Source organism: Centroberyx affinis, unplaced genomic scaffold, assembly GCF_046629955.1.
Source record: "Centroberyx affinis isolate AG114_WGS23_722 - 3 ecotype Tasmania unplaced genomic scaffold, CSIRO-AGI_Caff_v1 ptg001774l_1, whole genome shotgun sequence".
In the NCBI taxonomy this organism is placed as follows: Eukaryota; Metazoa; Chordata; class Actinopteri; order Beryciformes; family Berycidae; genus Centroberyx; species Centroberyx affinis.
The window spans coordinates 1-20,201 of record NW_027280167.1 but is presented as its reverse complement, the minus strand read 5'-3'; the positions used below and the strand labels follow the sequence as shown (position 1 = coordinate 20,201).

Genomic DNA, 20,201 nt, shown 5'->3' with positions numbered 1-20,201 from the left:
TCACTGGAGCTTTTATTGTGAAATATTTATGACTTTTCCGGTATCTGCGTGTCATCCGTTGGTGGTGTTCGTCACACAACTGACAGCCGGTAGCTAGGCTAGTTAGCTACGCGCAAAGAGCCGGGTTTAAATGTGTTACATTGTGTAGGCGATATCTACAGCTAGCTATTTATTCACTAAAGAGAATAAGTAGAACAATTTTGCAACTGGGTGGAGTATAGCTAGCTATCTAGCCAACGTAAGCTAAAGAGGGTGTCCTCCCCGAATGATTGACTTGCAGTGTGTGGCTAGCTAACGAAGAAGAGGGTGGGGACAAAAACTTCCAAGACCTCGCCCAACGTTACTTCATTCCAGCAGGCAGCTACTCCATTGACGGTGTGACAGAACCACACCAGAATTAAACCCAATTATTATTCAGGGGGAGACTGACACTGTTGTGCCAGCCAAGGGCAAAGAAACCACCATGTTCAGAAAAAACGGAAAGAAGGACCCAGAACTGTTCCAGAACGTGTCGGAGGGGCTGCGGCGACTCTACCGGACCAAACTGTTCCCACTGGAGGACACGTATCGATTCCACGACTTCCACTCCCCGGCACTCGAAGATGCCGACTTCGACAACAAACCCATGGTCCTCCTGGTGGGTCAGTACTCCACCGGGAAGACTACCTTCATTCGGCACCTGATGGAGCAGGACTTCCCCGGTATGCGGATCGGCCCCGAGCCGACGACGGACTCTTTCATCGCGGTGATGCACGGTGAACAGGAGGGGGTGATACCGGGCAACGCTCTGGTTGTCGACCCCAAAAAGCCCTTCCGCAAACTCAACGCCTTTGGCAACGCGTTCCTCAACAGGTAAAGCCTCTGCCAAGTTCCCACGCCTCAGTGGAGAACACATTAATGAGCTTACTGGAGACCCTGAGCAGGCAATGTGAAAAATGTAATACAGTAGGATTACAGCCACCGAGTAGCACAAAGCCCACAGTTATTGAGTAATGACTGAATCAAATTGACAGAATACCATTCTCATGCTTATGTAGAGTCGTCATCAGCTAGTACAGTCGTGTGTCAAGACAATTGTCATAACACATCCTCTTGATTGAAATCACCCCTTTACAAGTCCCTACATGTGGCAAACTCTTTGAAACAAAACCACAGAATATGCTATTGCACAATTTTCCAGCTGTCTCTGAGCCAAGTGTGTATTTTTTTCCCCTGTTTCATCATCTCAAGAGAATGCGTGTGTTTAGTGTCAATAGCTAGGTTGGAGAGCCGGTCTGTCTGGCAAAGGAAAGGGCAGGTAGGTGCTTTCCAACACCCCCATACAAAGGCCATCCCAGCTGGCAGAATTAGCCTAGCAGGTTGAAGCAGGCTTTTTACTTCCAGTCTGGACCAAATGTTGCAGGTGAACATTCTTGTACTTTGTACTGTTCAGCCACTTGTTCCTCAGCACCCAGGCAGAGTCACTTGTGGCACATTGCTTTGTGCTGATGTCACAGCGCGGCCCCTTGAACATAGGAATAGTTGTTATTGATGTTGCCAGGCAACATCAATGACCTTGCCTTGTCTTGTCCCGGGATGTCGGTGCCGTGAGTTTCATGCCCCCTGGCTGTATAAGAGTTGCTACATTAGTAGCAGCCGACAGGCCAACTCCCATATCCGTTGCCTATGAATAGGTCTTAATAAATCTTATCTCAAAGGGTTAAAGGTTTTGTCGCCTATCTTCTTGTAGTATTGTGACATTGCTTATTTGCGTCAATGCTGTGGTTGTTGAGTCAGCAGGTGTTCCATCGAGGTGATGTTTTTGACAAAGACACTCAGCTGATTAGAGGTCCATTTGTGCAGGTAATGACCTGGAGGCTCTGAGAATCTTCCAGAATCTTTCCCAAAGCTTCATGAGTCACTCAGAGTGACACTCAGTTCTGGTATCCTCCATGATGTCTCAATTTTAAATACACAGAATCTGACGCAAAAGCTTCCCTCATGCCAAAAAGTCTGATTAATCAGAGGCCTTACTCAGATGTTCAGTGGAAACAATGCTGGTGTTTCACTGGGAATATGAAGCGGGCGCCTCCCACTAGATATCCAAAGACAAACTGCAAGGTGAGACAGCACAAGCACAGTGTTATGACAAATAGTCTGAGCATGAATGGTGACACTTGAAGATGAAGTCTTGAACACTTAAATGCTTCCGGTCTATTCTGTATGGGTGTATGATGACATCAGATGGCTAACAACTGATTGTTTGTAGGCCCGTTTCCTGTGCTGATGTTTAGAGGATGTAGGCATATCCCCTCTCTCTCCGCAGCAGTCTGTATGGTGTCACCTTGTGCAGGAGGAGCTAGCCAAACAGATGGCTAAATAACACGCACGCAGGCACGCACGCACGCACGCACATACATACATACACACACACACACACGCATTACTTATCTTGTGGACAGTCATGATCTTAATCTGTCCCATTAGCTTCAGATTATCAGCGGGGCCATGCGGCCATATGCTGGATTAGGACAAACAACACAAGGCTAATTCACTCAGGTTGACACTTCCCAATTAGGCCCATTCCCATTGTTCACTGAAATTATTTCCCTCAGTTATATAGAGTGTTTGCTTTAGTCTGCCTGGAGTGCAAATTGAGTGGGATTTGTACTTTTTTAATTAATTATTCCATTGTGCCATGCTGAATCAATTGATCTCAGATAAGTACATGAATCAGTTTCAAATAGCAGTTTTAAACTAGGTTTTCCCCTTTCCTCTGCTGACCTCATCAGAGGGCTATGACTCGAACAGCCCAGGAGTCAACCCTCAGCTCGAGCAGTCTGTTCCAGACTCCAGAAGGAAGCAGATAACAACATGTGAAAATAAAGGCTATTGTCCATTGTAGCATCGTTTGTCAAACTGTTGGATGGAATCACATGGTACCGTGGGACTTGTGGTTTTCTTTGAATACAGCCTACATCTTGACTCAGAAGGACAGTGAGGGTTCAGTGGTCATACACTGGCTTTATGAGAGCCTTTTGTAGCTCATACCAATATATAACAGGATGTGTGATTATGACTGCAATAGCAGGTGCATGACCTATATACACAGCTCTGTATGAGTAGACCTAATGCATAGCTGCTACAGTTAAGATGGCATGTAGCCGAGAGCAGGCATACATGAAGCTTTTGTCGAGCACCACATCCAGACTTTGGAACTGGGCTGTTTTTGGCTCAGACTTGGCCACTTTTCCATTTTCCTCACACAAGGCCAACGGTATTTAGATTGGCCTTCTACTATGGGTTGGAGTGTCGTTTTACTTATAAAAGTAGACAGGGAATATTAAGGGTCAATTTGATAATTGGCTGATTTGGGGGGGAAAGAAAATACCTTTTCTAACTCGGAGAAGCAAATAGGGCCTGGTTAGATGTGATGACAGTTCCATTGTGCAGCTCTCTAACCATAGTTATTCAGCCTGCGGATTAGCCTTTAACTACCAGGCTTAGATGGGACTGGCACATCCTATAACCAGTTATTTATGAAGAGAGTAAACAGAGCTCAGTCAGGTGATCCCCACATCTACAATGTGCTCTTGGGACTGAGAGATCCAAATGCTAACAGCTGATATACTCTAGTTTCTCCCTCATTTCACTTTAGTTGCAGCTGAGTTTCAGATTGCCTCCCATTGCTGTTGTAATGAGCAGTCCCAAGGGCCCAGATGAGTTTGCGTCCTCTTTATCTTTATTCTCCTCTTCCACCTCCAGATAAACCAGAAGATTCTATGCTGTATATTGTCCCGCTCTCTTCCCTTTTAGTCAAAGCAGCATTGCAGTCAGAGGGCCCCCAATGTGTTTGTGTGCTCTCTGTGAGCCAGTAGTCAGTTAAGCCCGAGTCAGCAGAGTGTAAGTTCCGCTCTGGCCCGCCCCACCCCGGCCTGCACTGTCCTGTTCCGTCCTGTGCTGCTCACGGGCTGTTATTCCAGGACACTGACTCGGCACTTTACCGGGATAGGGGCTTACACATGCCCTCTCCCTCGCAGAGCACATATAGGCTACCACACACACAAATGCGCACGTGGACACACTCGCACAAGCAGAGAGTATACATGCACACACACACGCACACACACTCAGCAAGACCTCAAAGGAAACAAACATGTGGAAAAGCGCCACAGTTGCAACCTCCCTGTCCACATCCCCATTGCTAGCGGCAGCCACCCCGTTTCCTCTTCTCTCTCTGGGAAGTTGAGGTTATGGTGTGAGGGCAGGCCATAGGGGCAGGAGGTGAGGCAAGAGAGGAAGACCTTTTATATATTAAGCTGGAGCTTGACTTCCAATCACACGCCCAGGTCTGACGTGGAACATTAACCCCCACCAGCATGCCAGGGCCGCAGTCCCAGAAAGGGGGTGGGTTTCACACTTTCTCGAGACATAGTATGAGCAGAAAAGGATTTCAGACAGTTCCAGGCTCGTGGGCCCCCGTGCCTGGTAGAGGCCTCTGTTTCTAAGTATTCCGCTAGAGTTCATCCGACTGTTTTTTTTTTCTAGAAGCTCTGTGTGGAAAATGTTGGGCTAGATAGTTAAATGGAAAATCTGAGCCAAGATTCCAACTGGATATCATACCCCATCGGCCGAGAGAGACGGAGGAAAAAAACCTGCATGTTTGTTATCTTTGGCAGTCAGGTTTATTGTAATATAATACCATACATAGGATCTATATAACAGCCCCTCTCTCAAATTTCTTTGACTTCTTGTTTGTCCTTGGATTTTTCCTTTTTCCCCCTGCGTGTGGTGTGGGACCTCTGTTAGGGGTTGCGGTGTGTGTGTGTGTATGTCTACCCTGGCTGCGGTTGCAGCAAGAATGTAAAGACAAGGTTCTCCCGGTCTTGTGACCCGGTGCCTCTGAGCTTATGTTGTGAATATTAGTTCAGAGCGACTGAACGAGCAGCAGAGCGAGAAGGAGGACTCTGAAGCTGTGGGTCGTCTTAACAATCGCCCTCTTTGTCCCGAGCGGGACACCGTGGGCTTGTGCGCAGCCCACTCATCCTCTCATGCTTCATAAAGTGTGATTATCTATGTGTGTGTGTGTGTGTGTGTCTCGGCTCACTCCCCTCCTCACTCAGCCTTTAAAGTTTAAAACCCCCGTGTCCCAGCTTAAAGGGAGCCATTGTGCATCGACTGATGTTGCATCAGGAATCACTCAAGCCCATGATTCATGAATTATAATTTATTATAATGTTTACCAGTATTCCCCTAACATTCTTGCAGCAGCTGTGGCCTCCCACCACTAGTAAGTTTCCCCTACTGTCAGAAAAAGGATTATAAAAAATATATCATCATCTAGTCTTATTGTACCCTCAAAAATAACAAAACTAACATAGGGGTTAAGTGTTAGCCCAGGGGTTAAACATAACCCTAGGCTAAGAATGTACAGTGTTACAGACTCGCATGCGGGACAGTATTGTAGAATTTGTCTTAATATAATCAAATAATCCTCTAAATATGAACGGTTTTGGACCTATAAGGAGTTGTGGAAGTGGAAACAGTGGCTGCACCCCGAACCAAATTTTTTTCCTATACCCCCCCACTGCTACTTCCCCACTTTGTGTTCCAGTTGTGTAGCTTTTCCAGTAAGGGCATTCCACTGATGTTACTCTTAGCGCCTGGGAGCGAGGAGGTTGTCAGTGAAAAGCACCTGCTTAATGCCAAGCTTAAGTATAAACACTCTCACCCGACTGGTTCTGTGCTTCTCTCCCTCCCCCTCGCTCTCTCTCTTTCACTCTTGTTCTCTCTTGCTCCTTTCTCTTTCTATCTCTCTCTCTATCCAAACCCTAATCCTAACCATTTCCCCTCTCTCTCTGTGCTTCTCGGCAGGTTCATGTGCGCTCAGATGCCTAACCCCGTCCTGGAGAGCATCAGTATCATTGATACTCCTGGAATCCTGTCGGGGGAGAAACAAAGGATCAGTAGAGGTCTGCCTCACACACACACACTTCACACTCACACTCATTCGTTCACTCAACCACCCACTAGGTTTTGTACACAGCCACACCCTCCCCTCAACCACAACCCTTAACTACACCTGATAGAAAGCCTGCATAATATACCCACAGGAAGTCAGAAGTTCAAACACAAAGAAGTAAACAATTAACCTACGCACTCCCTCTCCCTTTCCCTCTGCCTCTCTCCAGTACATGTAGCAGTGTAGTCCACAATGTTGTCAGACCTGCACTTGGCTCATGCCTCCTCGGGCCAGAGCCTAAAGAAAGAGGTCATGTAAATCTCAATTAACACGGAGGCCTTCTCAGCATGACGGAGGCTAGGAGAGGGAGCAGAGCACTTTGAAGCTTGCTCACTTCCTGTCTCTTTACCTATGTTTATCTAGGTCAATGTCCTCTCTCACATCCCTCTGTCTGTGTGTCTGTGTCTCTATTTTCACATCTGTCATTAGCCGGGCATCCATCCATGCAAATGATGATGTATCGAATTAGAAAGGATGAATGGGGGAAAAATGTCGCAAAAATATTTACTCTTTTTTTTGTTTGTTTTTAAGTGGAAAGAATTTTTGTTGCCAAGCGAAATATGCAATAAATAGTGATACATTTGTCAAATAAATAATGACGTAGCAACATTTTTGCGATCATCCTGGATATTCCCACAAGGCAGGTAAAAATGTCAGTGTGTTGTCGCTCCATGTAGAAGGCCCCCATCAAGGTGATAGGGCCATTAGTTGGTGCTTTATAATATCGCCAAGTGAATTTCTTTGTTTTCATCTTCACACAGCATGAAATAAGACAAATATTAGCTTACACAAAACAAGAACAATAACGTTTCATTTCATCAAGTTACATTTTGTAAGGTCACCTAAATTGGCTTGATGATTAGATGGAAACATATCTTGTGTCTCTCTCTGTTTCTGTTTTGTCTGTTTTTCTTTCATTCTGTCTTTATTTTCTCCCTTTCTGTTTCTCTCTCTCTCCCTCTCTCTTTCTCTTTCTCTCTCTATCTCTGTCTCTGTCTCACTCCCCACCCCAGTGCTCTCTGGAAAGAAATCACTTCATGCTGTGATTAATTCTCCACTTGCTGCAACAACGCAGTGACCTGCAGGGTCACTTAAGAATCGCCACATATGCAGTTTTTCCTCGTACTTTTTTTGATGAGCTTACAAAACACAGGCAAAAGATAATGGAGGAACGGAACACAACTTCTGCTTTTTGTACCTGTTCTGTGCCCCTTTTTAGAGGAAGTATAAATACGGCAACAAGGCATGATTTGACGTTTTTGTGTACTCTGGGGAAAGGAAGCGGAGTAAAGCGGGGAGTGTAGCAAGAATCCCCCCCCCCCCCGTGTTGCGCAGAGGGCTGATATTACACAGTTAGTCAATCCGCTCTTTATTGACTCCAATTTCTCCTGAGACAGCGAGGGAGAAAAAAGAGGGAGTGTGGAAGAGAATGAAAGGGAGAGCGGTCAGAGAGAAGGGAAGAGAGAAAGAGCATGAAGGACGGTCGTTAAAGAAACCGAAAAGGCCAAAGAAGCGACTGTAAACATATAAATGTAAATAAGTGCCATCTGATAAGGAACAAAAGGAAATGTGTGTGTGTGTGTGTGTGTGTGTGTGTGAAGGGACTGGTGCATGTCGAGGTGACCCTGTCTAGGGAGGGAACGAAATCTGACGCCGCATACCTCAGACAATTTTGTTTCTCTACATACATACTCACACACTCTACCGCTCTATAGCACACACACACACACTCTCACATGCACACACACACAAAACACACTCACGCTCTACCTGTCTCGTGCACACACACACAGACGTGGTTATCTTTATGTCTGCCTCTGTTTCTGTATAAACACAGATAGAGTACTGTACTCCACAGACATACTGTACTGTCAGTCTAATATATAAACATGGCTGACTGGATTGTGCAGCTGAGGTATGACAGGCCTCTGTGTGTGTGTGTGTGTGTGTGTCTGTGTGTGAGTGTGTGTGCGCATCTACTAGGAATGCTGGTGGATGCCAGGCTCATGCCAGGCTAAACCACGATATTGTGTCAGATAATTTCCCTTAGTGCTAAAATCCGATACTAAGGGCAACGTGTGACATGTCAGATATGGAAGCCAAACATTTTGACTTTCTTTCACCGAGAGAAGCATGCTAGATCTCTCTAATATGTCGGGTTAGTGTAGGATTGGCACAAGTATCGGACTGTACTGTAAATTTAGCCCTCTTCAGCTTTGTCGTGGCCCAGAGGAGTGTGATTCGTCAGTGCAAAAATGATATGGGTGCATCCCTAGCATGCACATGCATATGTAGGTGTAGCAGTTGTTGATGCGGGCTATAGTAAGCCTGGGCCTGAGCAGCTGTCTTTCTGTCTGCCTGCCTGCTCAGGGACATGTGTGTTGAAAGAAGCCATTGGACAGAAGGAGGAGGAGGAATGTCTTCGGCTGAATCCCACAGGAATCTTTTAAACATTCCCTTTTTTTTTTTTTTTATCCCCCCCTAATTTTCACTTTTTATATGCGCATATGCAGACACGCGCTCTTGTTTGGCTATGATGTCTTCCTGCTTCTTACATCCTCTGCCTCTGTCTTTCACTACCCTTGATTCGTTCTCTTTTAATAACTCACTGGGTTTTGGTTTCACTTTGACCCCCCCTGCCTTTGTCTCTCTCTTTCTCTATCCATCTCTCTGTCTCCCTCTCTCTCATATACACATGCTCAGACAGACAAAAGCTAGGCATGTTGGAATGCATGTGCAGCAGATCTGGCGCTGATTGTGCGGCAGCCTAGATGAGCTTTTAGACCAACTACATTCTTCTCTGAACAGATGACACAGACACTAATCAAAACCATAATTCTCTCTCTCTCTCTCTCTCTCTCTCTCTCTCTCTCTCTCTCTCTCTCTCTCTCTCTCTCTCTCTCTCTCTCTCTCTCTCTCTCTCTCACTCTCACTCTCTCCCTCCCTCCCTTCACAGCTCCTTAAGGCAAAAGGGAAGCTCAGAAAAAAATACCTAGTTTATGTAACTTGAGTTATTAGCTTCCTCTTATTTCTAAATTAGTCAAAGGCAGAAGTAGTATGTTTCAATGCTCTAGCAGTTGTAGAAATGTGTTTGTAGCACACCCCAGTCACAGGCGTGTCACTTCCTACCAGCGTGCGCTCCGTTACTGCTGCACCATAGTATTTTATGCTAATACTCTTCTCTCTGTCTCAAGCTTTCGCTCTCTTTCTCTTCCCTTTTTCTTTGACCTTCCCTTCACTGATAAGCTTATTCCTTATGATAAGTCACATTGCAAAGCAGTGCCGAACACTATCCGTGATATTAGCCATGTACCTGCTGGGTCTGCTGCCCAGTAGATGGTGTACTGAGCCCACCTTGTGAAACATAGACTCTCCAGATGACTCAGGTTCAAACCCCTTTCTTTTACTGTTTTCCATCCTCCGCTGTACACCTTTCTTTCTTACATTTCCTGGTGTCTCAGTAATGTCAGTTAATCAGTAACCAGGAAAACGCCTTGCCTTTTGAAAGCCCTTATCCAGACTTTATTAGATCGGCATGACTTGGAAAATGGAGTTATATATGGAAAATCACAGTCCATCATAACTCAAAACACTGGTACCTCAGTATTTATGAATGCCACCAATGTAAGCCAAGCATTTGTAGCCTCAAAATACATTTAAGACCCATGTTAATCTGTCAGGCTTCATCTTGGAGGCTCAGCCAGTCAATTTTGGAGTGGAAAAAATCTCTTGAATCTCACGCATCAATTCCCAAACAAAGCCTGCAGCGGGGTGACAGTGTTTGTCACCATGGGGCGCCATACTGTGTGCATAAATCGGTCTTTAAGAAGCCATTCTCCTCTCCTTTTCTCCCCGTAGGCTACGACTTTGCGGCGGTGTTGGAGTGGTTCGCTGAGCGCGTGGACCGCATCATCCTCCTGTTCGACGCCCACAAGCTGGACATCTCGGACGAGTTCTCCGAGGTGATCCGCGCCCTCAAGAATCACGAGGACAAGATGCGCGTGGTGCTGAACAAGGCGGACCAGATCAGCACCCAGCAGCTGATGAGGGTCTATGGAGCGCTGATGTGGTCCCTGGGCAAAATCATCAACACACCTGAGGTAGGTGGCATTTTTTGAGGGTGTTTAAAAGGGGTAGCTTGATGTTTTGGATTTTACGTGGTTGTTTTTTGTTGCTTGTGACCGTGTGCTTAAGAGTTTTTTTTATGTTTTTCCTTCAGTTTCCTTAAAATTGGCTTAGTAGCATTCTTCAGTGAAACCAATGGGGACTGCTGCCTGCAAAGTAGCCAGTTAGCTTGCGTCCCAAGTCCCCGTCAGTCAAAATAAGGGCTAGAGGGGAGTACAAGTAGCAAGTGAATCCAAGCATTCACCAGTAAGGCATTCAGTTGGGAGGAATCACTTGTTAGACCTACTTTGCCTTGTGAACAATTTTTTTGTTTGGTTGGTGAGGTCATCGGAGGTGTCACTGGGTAATGTCATCACTCTGTTAATGTTAAGAGGAAAAATGTGGCTGCCTTTAGCTGGTTAGGACAGAGGTCAAGTGCCTTTACCATAGTAATAGAAGAGACTTGTGACAAATTTTAAGGTTGTCCTGGCCAAGGTTTTCAACATGTTAGTTACAGTAGGCATAGGAGAATTGGAAAACTCCTTATCAATGCAATGAAAGTGAAAGAGTCATGACAAAGATTTTATTACCATGTTTCTCAATTCATATTTACCACCTGGTGTCATGTGACTGTCCTTGGTTTATGATTCTGTGCCGACAGTTTTGTTAATGTTTGGTCTACGGCCATAATCATAAACCTATTCCAGAGTAACCTTTGGATCACCTTGATAATTATTTACTGACTTTGTGAGTGCGTTGCGTTGCTACGCCTCTCCACACGATGTGAAGCACGGTGCACATAGAAGTCAACCTGACAATCCCTTATTACATTGTTAGACATCCTGAATGTCTTTTTTTTGTGTATATGCATTTATTTTTGTGTCTGTTTACACTCTAGCTGGGTTGCAGTGTCACACGCATGTGACCTGCGAAAAGAATTTCCTCTCCTATGGGTGTGGGCAGTAAACTAAAACCTGACGGACAATGGGGAGTGAGCTAACTTGGTTGAACCTTATTCCAGGTGGTGCGCGTGTACATCGGGTCGTTCTGGGCCCAGCCCCTGTTGGTCCCTGACAACAGGAAGTTGTTTGAGGCAGAGGAGCAGGACCTGTTCTTGGACATCCAGTCGTTGCCACGTAACGCAGCACTACGCAAACTCAACGACCTCATCAAGCGGGCACGCCTTGCTAAGGTTGGCACTAATAACAAATCATTCAAAAGCTGCGTCGAACCATGGTTGCTATTCTTAAATATCAGTCAGATTATAGACAGTGTGTGGGTTTTTTTCTTCACATATTTAGTTTCAGTCGGTACTCTCACTTTCTACCTTGTGCATTTTCTCTCTCTCTTTCTCTCTCTGTTGCTCTCATTCTGTCACTCCCTCTCTCCAGGGAATGCCCAGAAAAGTCCTACTTTATGCAACTTTGTTAGTATTTACATTCCCCTTGATTCTAAATTACCCAAAGGCAGAAGTGAGTCTTTTAGCAGTCTGCTAATATGGTAATCTTGTACATTTACAAGAAGAAGGTGGTTATCTGTTACTTCTGCTACTAATCCATATTGAGCAAAGCAGTATTTCCCCCTTCAGTCTTTCTTGTTGGCAAACCAATAAATTGTTTTTTTTTCTTTTAGTGCTCCACTGACAAAGTTTTTAAAATGTTTATTGAATATATAGAATAGTCTGAATTTAATTAGTGGGCAAGTGTCAGACTATTCTGTTTATCTTTGGATATGGTGTCCAGGTGCAAGCCTACATCATCAGTTCTCTGAAGAAGGAGATGCCGAGTGTGTTTGGGAAGGAGTCCAAGAAGAAGGAGCTGATCTCCAACCTGGGAGAAATCTACCTGAAGATCGAGAAGGAGCACCAGATCTCACCTGGAGACTTCCCCAAACTCAACAAGATGCAGGTGAGACGATTAAAACAAGTAAGCGGTAAACATGTCGTCCCCCATGAATGATGCAGAGTTGGAGTGGGACGATAAGTAGAAAATATGTTACCTCATGTCTCTTGAATGTACGAGGCAGGGGAAAGGGAAGAGTAAGTGCCATTCATTGACGTCCAAGATAAACATTGTAGTGCACACCTTGGACCAATCAGTGATATTTTGAAAATGGCAGAGCACAGCAGAATGGATGGATGGACCAGAGCCGGTCCATAGTCCCTCCCCAGATTTCATCATGGGAGACAAAAAAACAAGTTAAATCCAGCCAACACAGTGATTTACTATCCAGAACTGTACAGGTTTGATGAAACGATAGCTTTGACTCTTCTCTACACGGTATACTGTCATTTTACAAACAAAGGATGGTTATAAAATGTACCAAGAAAGGTTTTGGAGTAAAATGACCTTCCAACCCTCCTACGCTCTACCTTTTCTGCCCTCTTTTCCGCCCCTTGCCCCCCAGGATGGGCCAGGACGGGGACGAGATTTATTTTTCCTGGTTTGCCAGGAAATCCTGCTTCTTGTATGCTACTCCCATTGGTAGCCAGTGAAGACTGATCTATTTCCATCACCAATTCCTGTTTTCCCTCAACCCCCCCCTCCCTTTAGGAGCTGCTGAATGGCCACGACTTCTCCAAGTTCCCAGCGCTGAAGCCCAAACTGCTGGAGGCCGTGGAGGACATGCTGGCCAACGACATTGCCCGTCTCATGGCCTTGGTGCGCCAGGAGGAGGCCACCATGCCCAGCCAGTCCGTCAAGGGCGGAGCCTTCGAGGGCGCCATGAGCGGGCCCTTCGGCCACGGTTATGGTGAGGGGGCTAGCGAAGGCATCGACGAGCTGGAGTGGGTGGTGGGCCGCGACAAGCCTTCGTACGACGAGATCTTCTACACCCTCTCTCCCATCAACGGCAAAGTGTCCGGCGCCGCGGCCAAGAAGGAGATGCTCAAGTCCAAGCTGCCCAACACGGTCCTGGGGAAAATCTGGAAGCTGGCCGACGTGGATAAAGACGGCCACCTAGACGACGAGGAGTTCGCCCTGGCCAACCACCTGATCAAGGTGAAGCTAGAGGGCCATGAGCTGCCGGGCGAGCTGCCCGAACACCTGGTGCCCCCGTCCAAGCGTGGGGGAATGCTGGAGGCCTAGTGAACCGGAGAACAGGGGAGCGGCCTGGAGACCCCCCCTCCCGCGTCCGAGCTTTGCTCGCTGCTTAGGACTTCCCAGACAAAAAGTCCTACACAGCGTGCCAGGCCGGCGTGGGCAGAGCCATGAGCATCATCCTGTAGCAAGCCGTGGGTCTCCAGGCTCCCGAACGCACCGCGAGGAGGAATTGCTGTGATCTTTTTCACCAGAGAGAGACTGGAGGGTTTCTGGGGGGGGGCAGGGCAGGGCGCTGGGGTTGTTGTGCATTAGGGGATGAGTATGCAGTTATCTGTAAGAAATAAATGGGGGGTGGGGGGCAGATGAATTGCCAACTGATGGACAATACTGGATCGTTAAGTGATTCACACGGGGGTCGGAGGTTGCATGACAGGGGTGTGTACATCCTGTGTAAAAGATGTCTAAGTATACAGTCCATATATTATATGTTGATCCAAAGAAACATAGCTTTTTTCCATTTGGAGAGAGAGGAGAGAAATCAAATCAGCTGTTAGAATTGTTTTATCTATATTTTTGTATTTCTGACTGTTAACTTTGAGGCTCTTTCCAAATGCTTCCCTTTTTATTATTTTGCCAGATAAATAAAAAGGAAATATTTACCATCGGTCCTGTGGTAATGTGGATTTTTATTTATGCTACATAATGTCAGTTTCGCTGACAGAGTTTGAGTTTATTATTAGATATGACAAAAGAAAACCAGGGCACTCGACTTATAAAGTAGCCGTTTATTGAGAGCTATGCGTTGCAGTCCACAAAAAGGAGCCACTAATTTAAATGAGAAAAACAAATATCAAGAAATATTAAATGATAGCTTTTACTTGCATTGTATAGTTGTGTGTAGGTGTGGCTGGTTGAGGGGGTCATGCTGAGGACTGTGTCATCCAGAGGCCATCCAGATATTGAGTTTTATTTTGAAATTGTCTCATTTTGGCAATTACAATGAAATGTAGACTACTGCCCTCTGTAGGCCAGCAGTGGCCATTGCCAGCTCAGCAGCAACAGCAAGCACAGTCAAAGTCAAAGCCAACGCCTGAGGACACACAAGGCCATTTGCCCATAAAATGAGTAGCTTCTGACTGGACATTTTTGAGAGTATTGAAGACAGTGGTGGAGACAGAGGGAGAGAGAGCAATCATGGGATACTCTGGAACAGTTAGAGGACATGTGGAGACAATTTACAGTTCTGGAAATTCGCTCCAGGCCTGGGGTGAGGAGCACAAATCATAAACAGGCAGAGAAAGTCAGGAAAGTTTCTCATATGACGATTCATTGAAGCCATAATGGAGATGAAGCTGGTAAGAAACCGAAAGTATAGGAGAGATACTGTAACCTGGACAGGTTTGGATGTGCTCCCAGGTCTATTTTGCGTGATTCAAATGCTCTTGTTTTCATGTAAGATTTAAATAGAGCCATGAGAAAGAGAAACACAAATCAGTCACCCCACAGCCTATCAAATTTGATTGACTGTAATTATATGGTGGTTCCTCATTTGCATACCAACCCTGTCACCAAAAATGAGTGTGGCCGTTAACTGCCTGGCTTTCGGCTTATGACAATCATAAATCAGTCTCTCTCTTTCTCTTTCTCTCTCTCTCTCTCTCTCTCTCTCTCTCTCTCTCTCTCTCTCTCTCTCTCTCTCTCTCTCTCTCTCTCTCTCTCTCTTTCTCTTTCTCTTTCTCTCTCTCTCATTCTCTCTATGGTTAGATATACCAAGCAGATGATAGGTGCTCAGGAATGTAAATTTTGTAAAAACATCCTCATATTACCTTTTCCCTGCATGACTGTGCACGTATGTTTACATATTTCCATGCCTGTGCCTCGATTCACATATGTTCACCTCAACTTGAATACATCACTTGACTGTTTGGCGTGGTGCTTGGTATCTTTAGGACCCACTGTTGACCCAATATTGATCCACCACTCAAAAACACATTGTTGTCTGTCTATTTAATTCTCAACCCAAACCAGTTTCTGAAAGTCATGCGCCTCTCCCTCATCACCACATTCAACCACCATGGAAACGGAAATTCTGCACACAGATTATCAGTGTCAGATACACATGTTCTCCACTGGCTGTTGTGCACCACAGTGGTATGAGATTTCATCTTCGACAGAGTCCAGAGGCGCTCTCTTGTGTCTCTGTAAGTCATTACAGGTATTTGTGTTTGCCTGTGTCTGATGCGAGGGCCATTTGCAATGCAATGGTGTTGTGCTGTGCTGTGCAGTTCCCCACTGCACTGCACTGTGCTGCAGCCACAGCTACAGAGCCAAATTCAAGTTCAAATAGGCATGAAATACAAGGGAACTTACTGCCAAAGAACATACAAATCAAAATGATAATGGCAGTACTAAAAATAACAGTGAAATAAGAAACTAGTTCTCAAAACAATCTAACAAATCATTAATTATTATATCATATCATATCATATCATTACTAGGATATAATTTTGATATATATCGAAATTCAATATATCGCAATACGAAAATGTGACAATACCTATCATGGGGCAGAAAAATGAATTGCGATATTAGCTACATCACCTGAATTATATTAATTGCACTTTGTAATTATATTTTTAAATCGTTGTTTACATTCTAGCAAGCCAATCCCATTGCTAGAAAGCTTTGCTTTATGGCTCAGAAATAAAAGTAACCTTCCTGCTCATAACTGTGAGTCCACTGTGGCTAATTGGCTAAGTAGATAATTTACAGCTGGTAGCAGCGCACTTGATGTCCAGAGTTCCCCTTGTTCTGCTGTGATGAAGCACTGACAGAGTGCTGCTGGAATGCCCACAGCGGTGTGAAGCGAGAGGGTGCATGACTGTATATATGTGTGTGTGTGTGTGTGTTTGGATAGCTGTTCCCCCTCTGTCTATCTCTCCTTTACCCCGCTTCCTTTTTCCTGTCTTCTTCTGTGAGTACGTCACTATCTTTCCCTCTTCCTTCCTTTCTTCCACTGTTTACGGGGGCCTTTCCCTGTTTTTCTGTTTCTCTGTTTTCATTTCTGTCACTCTCACCGTCTTTCTCTGGGTTTTTCTTTCTTTTAACCCGTCTCTCAAAGTTTGTGGGTCACAGTTGTCCCTTCCACGTCTAAAAATAGTCCCTCCGCCCCCTCTCTCGCCCCCTCTCTCTGACACACTGACCCCTGCAGATATTTGACTAGTTCAGACTTATATAACACGGCTGTGTGTAGGGAGTGCCACTTCTCAGACGCAGGTGAGGAATGGGGCAGCTGTGTGTGTGTGTGTGTGTGTGTGTGTGTGTGTGTGTGTGTGTGTGTGTGCGCGCGCGTGCACGACGATGTATGTGAGTACAACAGCTACACTGGGAAAACACTGGATTTCCACTGTAACACACCCATGACTTTATATAAGAGGCTGAGTTCTAGATAATGTAGTAGATTCCCATCCGCACAAGTCTCTGAAAAGTTAAAACACTGTTGTCATGTGAAAACCTGGTAACATTTTGGTGACACAGCCCCTTGGGTCTTATGAAACCCTTTAAAAACCACATTGGATAAACTCCAAAATGCATGGTAATCAATGTAAAAATAAGCCTACATCATATTGTTACGGGTCTATCTTGGCGTTTCAGCCTATTGTCTCCACATATATTTAAATATATTCTGAATGCATCAAGCCACACAAAGTCAACACATTAAAAGGGCAAGGATTACTTTATTATTTGGAATATGGACAGCTGGATGCAGAACACATCAGAGCAGCATGAAACTGACATCCACGTTTTCACTGAGTGCCTTCGCAGTCCATCTCATTTTCACATTTTTGAGGGAGGAGGCGGATGGAGTGGAAGAGGAAGAAAGAGGAGATAAGTGCTACGAAGGAGTCTGATGACCAGCAGACGTTGACCCCTTTTTTGTAGGGTGGGGGGGTTAGGAGGGATGGAGGGAAACTTTTGACATTTTTGAATTCAAGTTTCTGTATCGGCATTGCAGTTCTGTGACGTTTTTAGGGTATCTGAAGGGAAAATGTAGACATTTTTGTGACAAATGCCCAGTGAAGAGATGTAACCGGCTAAAATTCAAAATGTCAAAGAATCCCCTGGAGCTTCGGGAGGGACAGAATACTCTCACGACACTTGGAGACCTTTGCATGTCGTCTCTCCTCTCTCTCGACTGTCTGCTCAAGAAAACATCAGGTATCTCTATCTACTGACTTCTATACTCAAATCAATCTTTCTAAAGAGTCTTCTGCTATCTCCTAACGGAACACATGATCAATCGGTCAGTCAGTTAGCCAATCACATAATCAATCAATAAAAAAAAGACATCATCAGGAGTCCAGTCTCGGCGAGTTGAAGTGCCAGAGCAATTTGGAGTGATTTGGCAGTGTCGAAGGTCCAGAAGGGTCCATGAGGTAGGTCGGTACACATGTTGGGGAAAAAAATAAAAACCAGACTCGGCTTGGGTCGGTTCGGCCCAGTTCGGCCTTTCTCATGTTTGGTGTCTTCTACTCCAGTTCCGCTGTGTTCGGTTCAGTCCAGTTGTGTTCCGGTGCCACCGTTGGTCAAGGTGGACTCAGTTTAGTTCATTTTGGTTTGGGCCTTCGCTGGTTCGGGCTCAGCAGGGCGGTGTGGCCGCTGGGTGAGCCCCGAACATCTCCTGAGAGGCGTAGGTGATGTAGAGGAAGCCGTCGGGGTCTCTGTACTGGGAGTAGACCTCCCGCATGCTGGCAGACATGCAGGACATGCTCCTCTCCGACACCAGGAGGAACAGAGCCTGGCTCGACTCCAGGTCTATCTTGTTCCTGAGGGGCAGAGAGAGAGAGAGAGGGAGAGAGAGAGTAGTGAGGGGAAAGGGATGAGAAATGACAGATAGATGACAGTGTGTGGGCTGTGAGGCTCAGGACAGAGGAAAGATGAATGTGAGGTGGAGAAGCTGAGGAGGAACTGTGGCAAATCTAGCAGGCTGGTGGAGAAAGTAGAGAGGAGCGATGGCTGCACTGAGAAGGGAAAATCGGTAACAAACCGGCTGAGAAATGGGGCAAAGATGAGGGCCAAAGAGCCATGAGTTCACACACACACACACACACACACACTCCTTTCACAGATCCTTACCTGAGCAGGCAGAGGAACTGACCCAAGGTAAGCTCGAAGGGAACCAGGAACTTTGTCTTGTCCAACAGGGGAAGAGTCTTTTCGCGGATGTACCGTTCCACAATCACCTGCACACACACACAGGCATCTGTGATCAACTGGTGGGGCAACATCACACACAGCGTAAAGTGGAAATTGTTGATTAAATGCAATATATTTGTAGTATAAAAGAGTGGAAAACCAACTCACAGGCAACTTGTTAGGGAATTTAGACCGAATACTGCACACTTCATCTTTCCTTGTTTCTAAAGAGAAGTGGAGGACAACATGTTATACACATTATATCCATACATTGTAGGCCCACTGTGTTCATACAAATAGATCAAGTAATTATAGAGATCAAAGATTCAACCCAAAATGTGAGGAGACGCCTGTCCTGAGTGACTTACCGAGGCATTTCCTTTGCTTGAAGGGCATCATCTCCATGGATTTCTCATAGGGAGCCATGCTTGCAGCTCGGGGCGGTTTGCAGAGACCAGCGGTGGTGGAGGCGGTGCGGCTGGTGGTGCGGCTGGCGGAGCCGGCGGTAGTCTTGCCCGGGCTGACGGTAGTCCCCTCGGGTGGAAGCTAGCAAACCCCACCGGACCGCTCCGTCCACTGGGCTTTTATAGGGGCCCGAGCTGGGAGGGGTCGAAATGTGACACCAACAAACAAAGGCACACTCCTTGTCCTGATGACCAGCGTGTGGGTGCGGGTATGCATCTGTGTGTAAGTGTGTGTGTGTGTGTGTGTCCTTGCCCTCATCACTGGTTCAAACCGGCTTCACACATACTGGTTATCTCACAGAGTGCACTCTCACATCTTCTTGAGATATGGGTGCTGCTGACACACACACACACACACACACACAAAGGCATAGAAATGCACAGTGTAATGAGGGCATCCCACCAGCTGCAGAGCATAAACAACACATGATACTAATACAGACATTAGATAACAGAGACTCCAGAGGACTTTCTTCCACTCTCTGCTGCATAAGCACACGATGAACCCAAACTCTCACACTGAGAAAAGGTCATGCCATCTTTATCATGGGATTTCATAGCTGTCTTGTTCTCTCTGAATGCACACTCAAATACACACACACATATTTGCTAACGCCTGACCTTTGAGCTCCCTGTCTGATAGCCATGCTGGCCAAATAGCAGCTGGGTCAACCTGAGTCCTCCCTCTATCCCGGGTTAGACCCTTGTTTTAACAATAACTTACAACAATCAGAATCAATAGTAACAATCACTGGAGTGCGCTGGCTCCAGTGATTATTGGCTTGGCGATCTCTCTGCTGTGTTTCTTATGTCCAAACTGTGGCAAATGCAGTTGCTTGTGTTTTACTCTCTTGCCATTCTAACTATCCAAGTGAATGGGCCTTGTTGCCCATCAGGACCAGGAAGGAAGAGTTTCTATGGCACTGAGTCTTAGACACCAGTGACCTCACTGTGACCCAGCTCTCCTCTGAAGATACCTTCAAGGCCTCAAGTAGTAGCAGTAGTAGAGGCAGTAATAGTAGTATAGTAGTAATAGTAGCAATAGCAGTAATAGTAGTAATAGTAGTAGTAGCAGTAGTAGTAGTAATAGTAGAAGTAGGAGGAGGAGGAGGAGGAGAAGTAGCATTAGTAGTAGTAATACTAGTAGCAGCAGTAGCTGTAGTTGTAGTTGTAGCTGTAGTAGTAGTAGTTGTAGTAAAAGTAGTAATAGTAGTAATAGTAGTAAAAGAAAAATATTCATACATAAAAGTAAAATGTAACAGACTAGACCAGACAACAGGGAAAACAAAATAGAGAAAAGAAAACAGAAAACTAGAGCCCCTCCCTGCCCCCAAACCCCACAGTGCAGCAGAAACAAAACCTTCAAGCTTATATATTTCTGCCCAACTGTGCAAT

General features: G+C 45.7%; 2 protein-coding genes across 2 annotated transcripts; one reads left to right on the top strand and one right to left on the bottom strand.

The window, feature by feature from the left end:
- Positions 1-62: 62 nt before the first annotated feature.
- On the top strand, positions 63-13,812 carry ehd1a (EH-domain containing 1a). Its single transcript, XM_071529171.1, has 6 exons — positions 63-852; positions 5,854-5,951; positions 9,860-10,101; positions 11,127-11,297; positions 11,848-12,012; positions 12,658-13,812. Exons 1-6 carry the CDS (start codon positions 464-466, stop codon positions 13,189-13,191), a joined length of 1,599 nt encoding a protein of 532 aa, XP_071385272.1. The 5' UTR covers positions 63-463; the 3' UTR covers positions 13,192-13,812.
- Positions 13,813-16,863: 3,051 nt separating this feature from the next.
- map1lc3cl (microtubule-associated protein 1 light chain 3 gamma, like) lies at positions 16,864-18,884 on the bottom strand. The gene is made up of 4 exons (XM_071529177.1): positions 18,711-18,884; positions 18,511-18,566; positions 18,283-18,389; positions 16,864-17,972 (listed from the first exon to the last, which is right to left on the bottom strand). Exons 1-4 carry the CDS (start codon positions 18,766-18,768, stop codon positions 17,786-17,788), a joined length of 408 nt encoding a protein of 135 aa, XP_071385278.1. The 5' UTR covers positions 18,769-18,884; the 3' UTR covers positions 16,864-17,785.
- Positions 18,885-20,201: the final 1,317 nt, after the last annotated feature.

What these genes read in the sequence shown, in the direction of transcription:
- ehd1a (XM_071529171.1), top strand. Translation starts at nt 464, where the DNA reads ATGTTCAGAAAAAACGGAAAGAAGGACCCAGAACTGTTCCAGAACGTG. An exon ending in AGCGGGCACGCCTTGCTAAG is followed by an intron (nt 11,298 to 11,847) that starts GTTGGCACTAAT and finishes TATGGTGTCCAG; the next exon opens with GTGCAAGCCTACATCATCAG. An exon ending in CCAAACTCAACAAGATGCAG is followed by an intron (nt 12,013 to 12,657) that starts GTGAGACGATTA and finishes CCCTCCCTTTAG; the next exon opens with GAGCTGCTGAATGGCCACGA.
- map1lc3cl (XM_071529177.1), bottom strand. Translation starts at nt 18,768, where the DNA reads ATGGCTCCCTATGAGAAATCCATGGAGATGATGCCCTTCAAGCAAAGG. An exon ending in AATTCCCTAACAAGTTGCCT is followed by an intron (nt 18,390 to 18,510) that starts GTGAGTTGGTTT and finishes GTGTGTGTGCAG; the next exon opens with GTGATTGTGGAACGGTACAT. An exon ending in CAGTTCCTCTGCCTGCTCAG is followed by an intron (nt 17,973 to 18,282) that starts GTAAGGATCTGT and finishes TCTGCCCCTCAG; the next exon opens with GAACAAGATAGACCTGGAGT.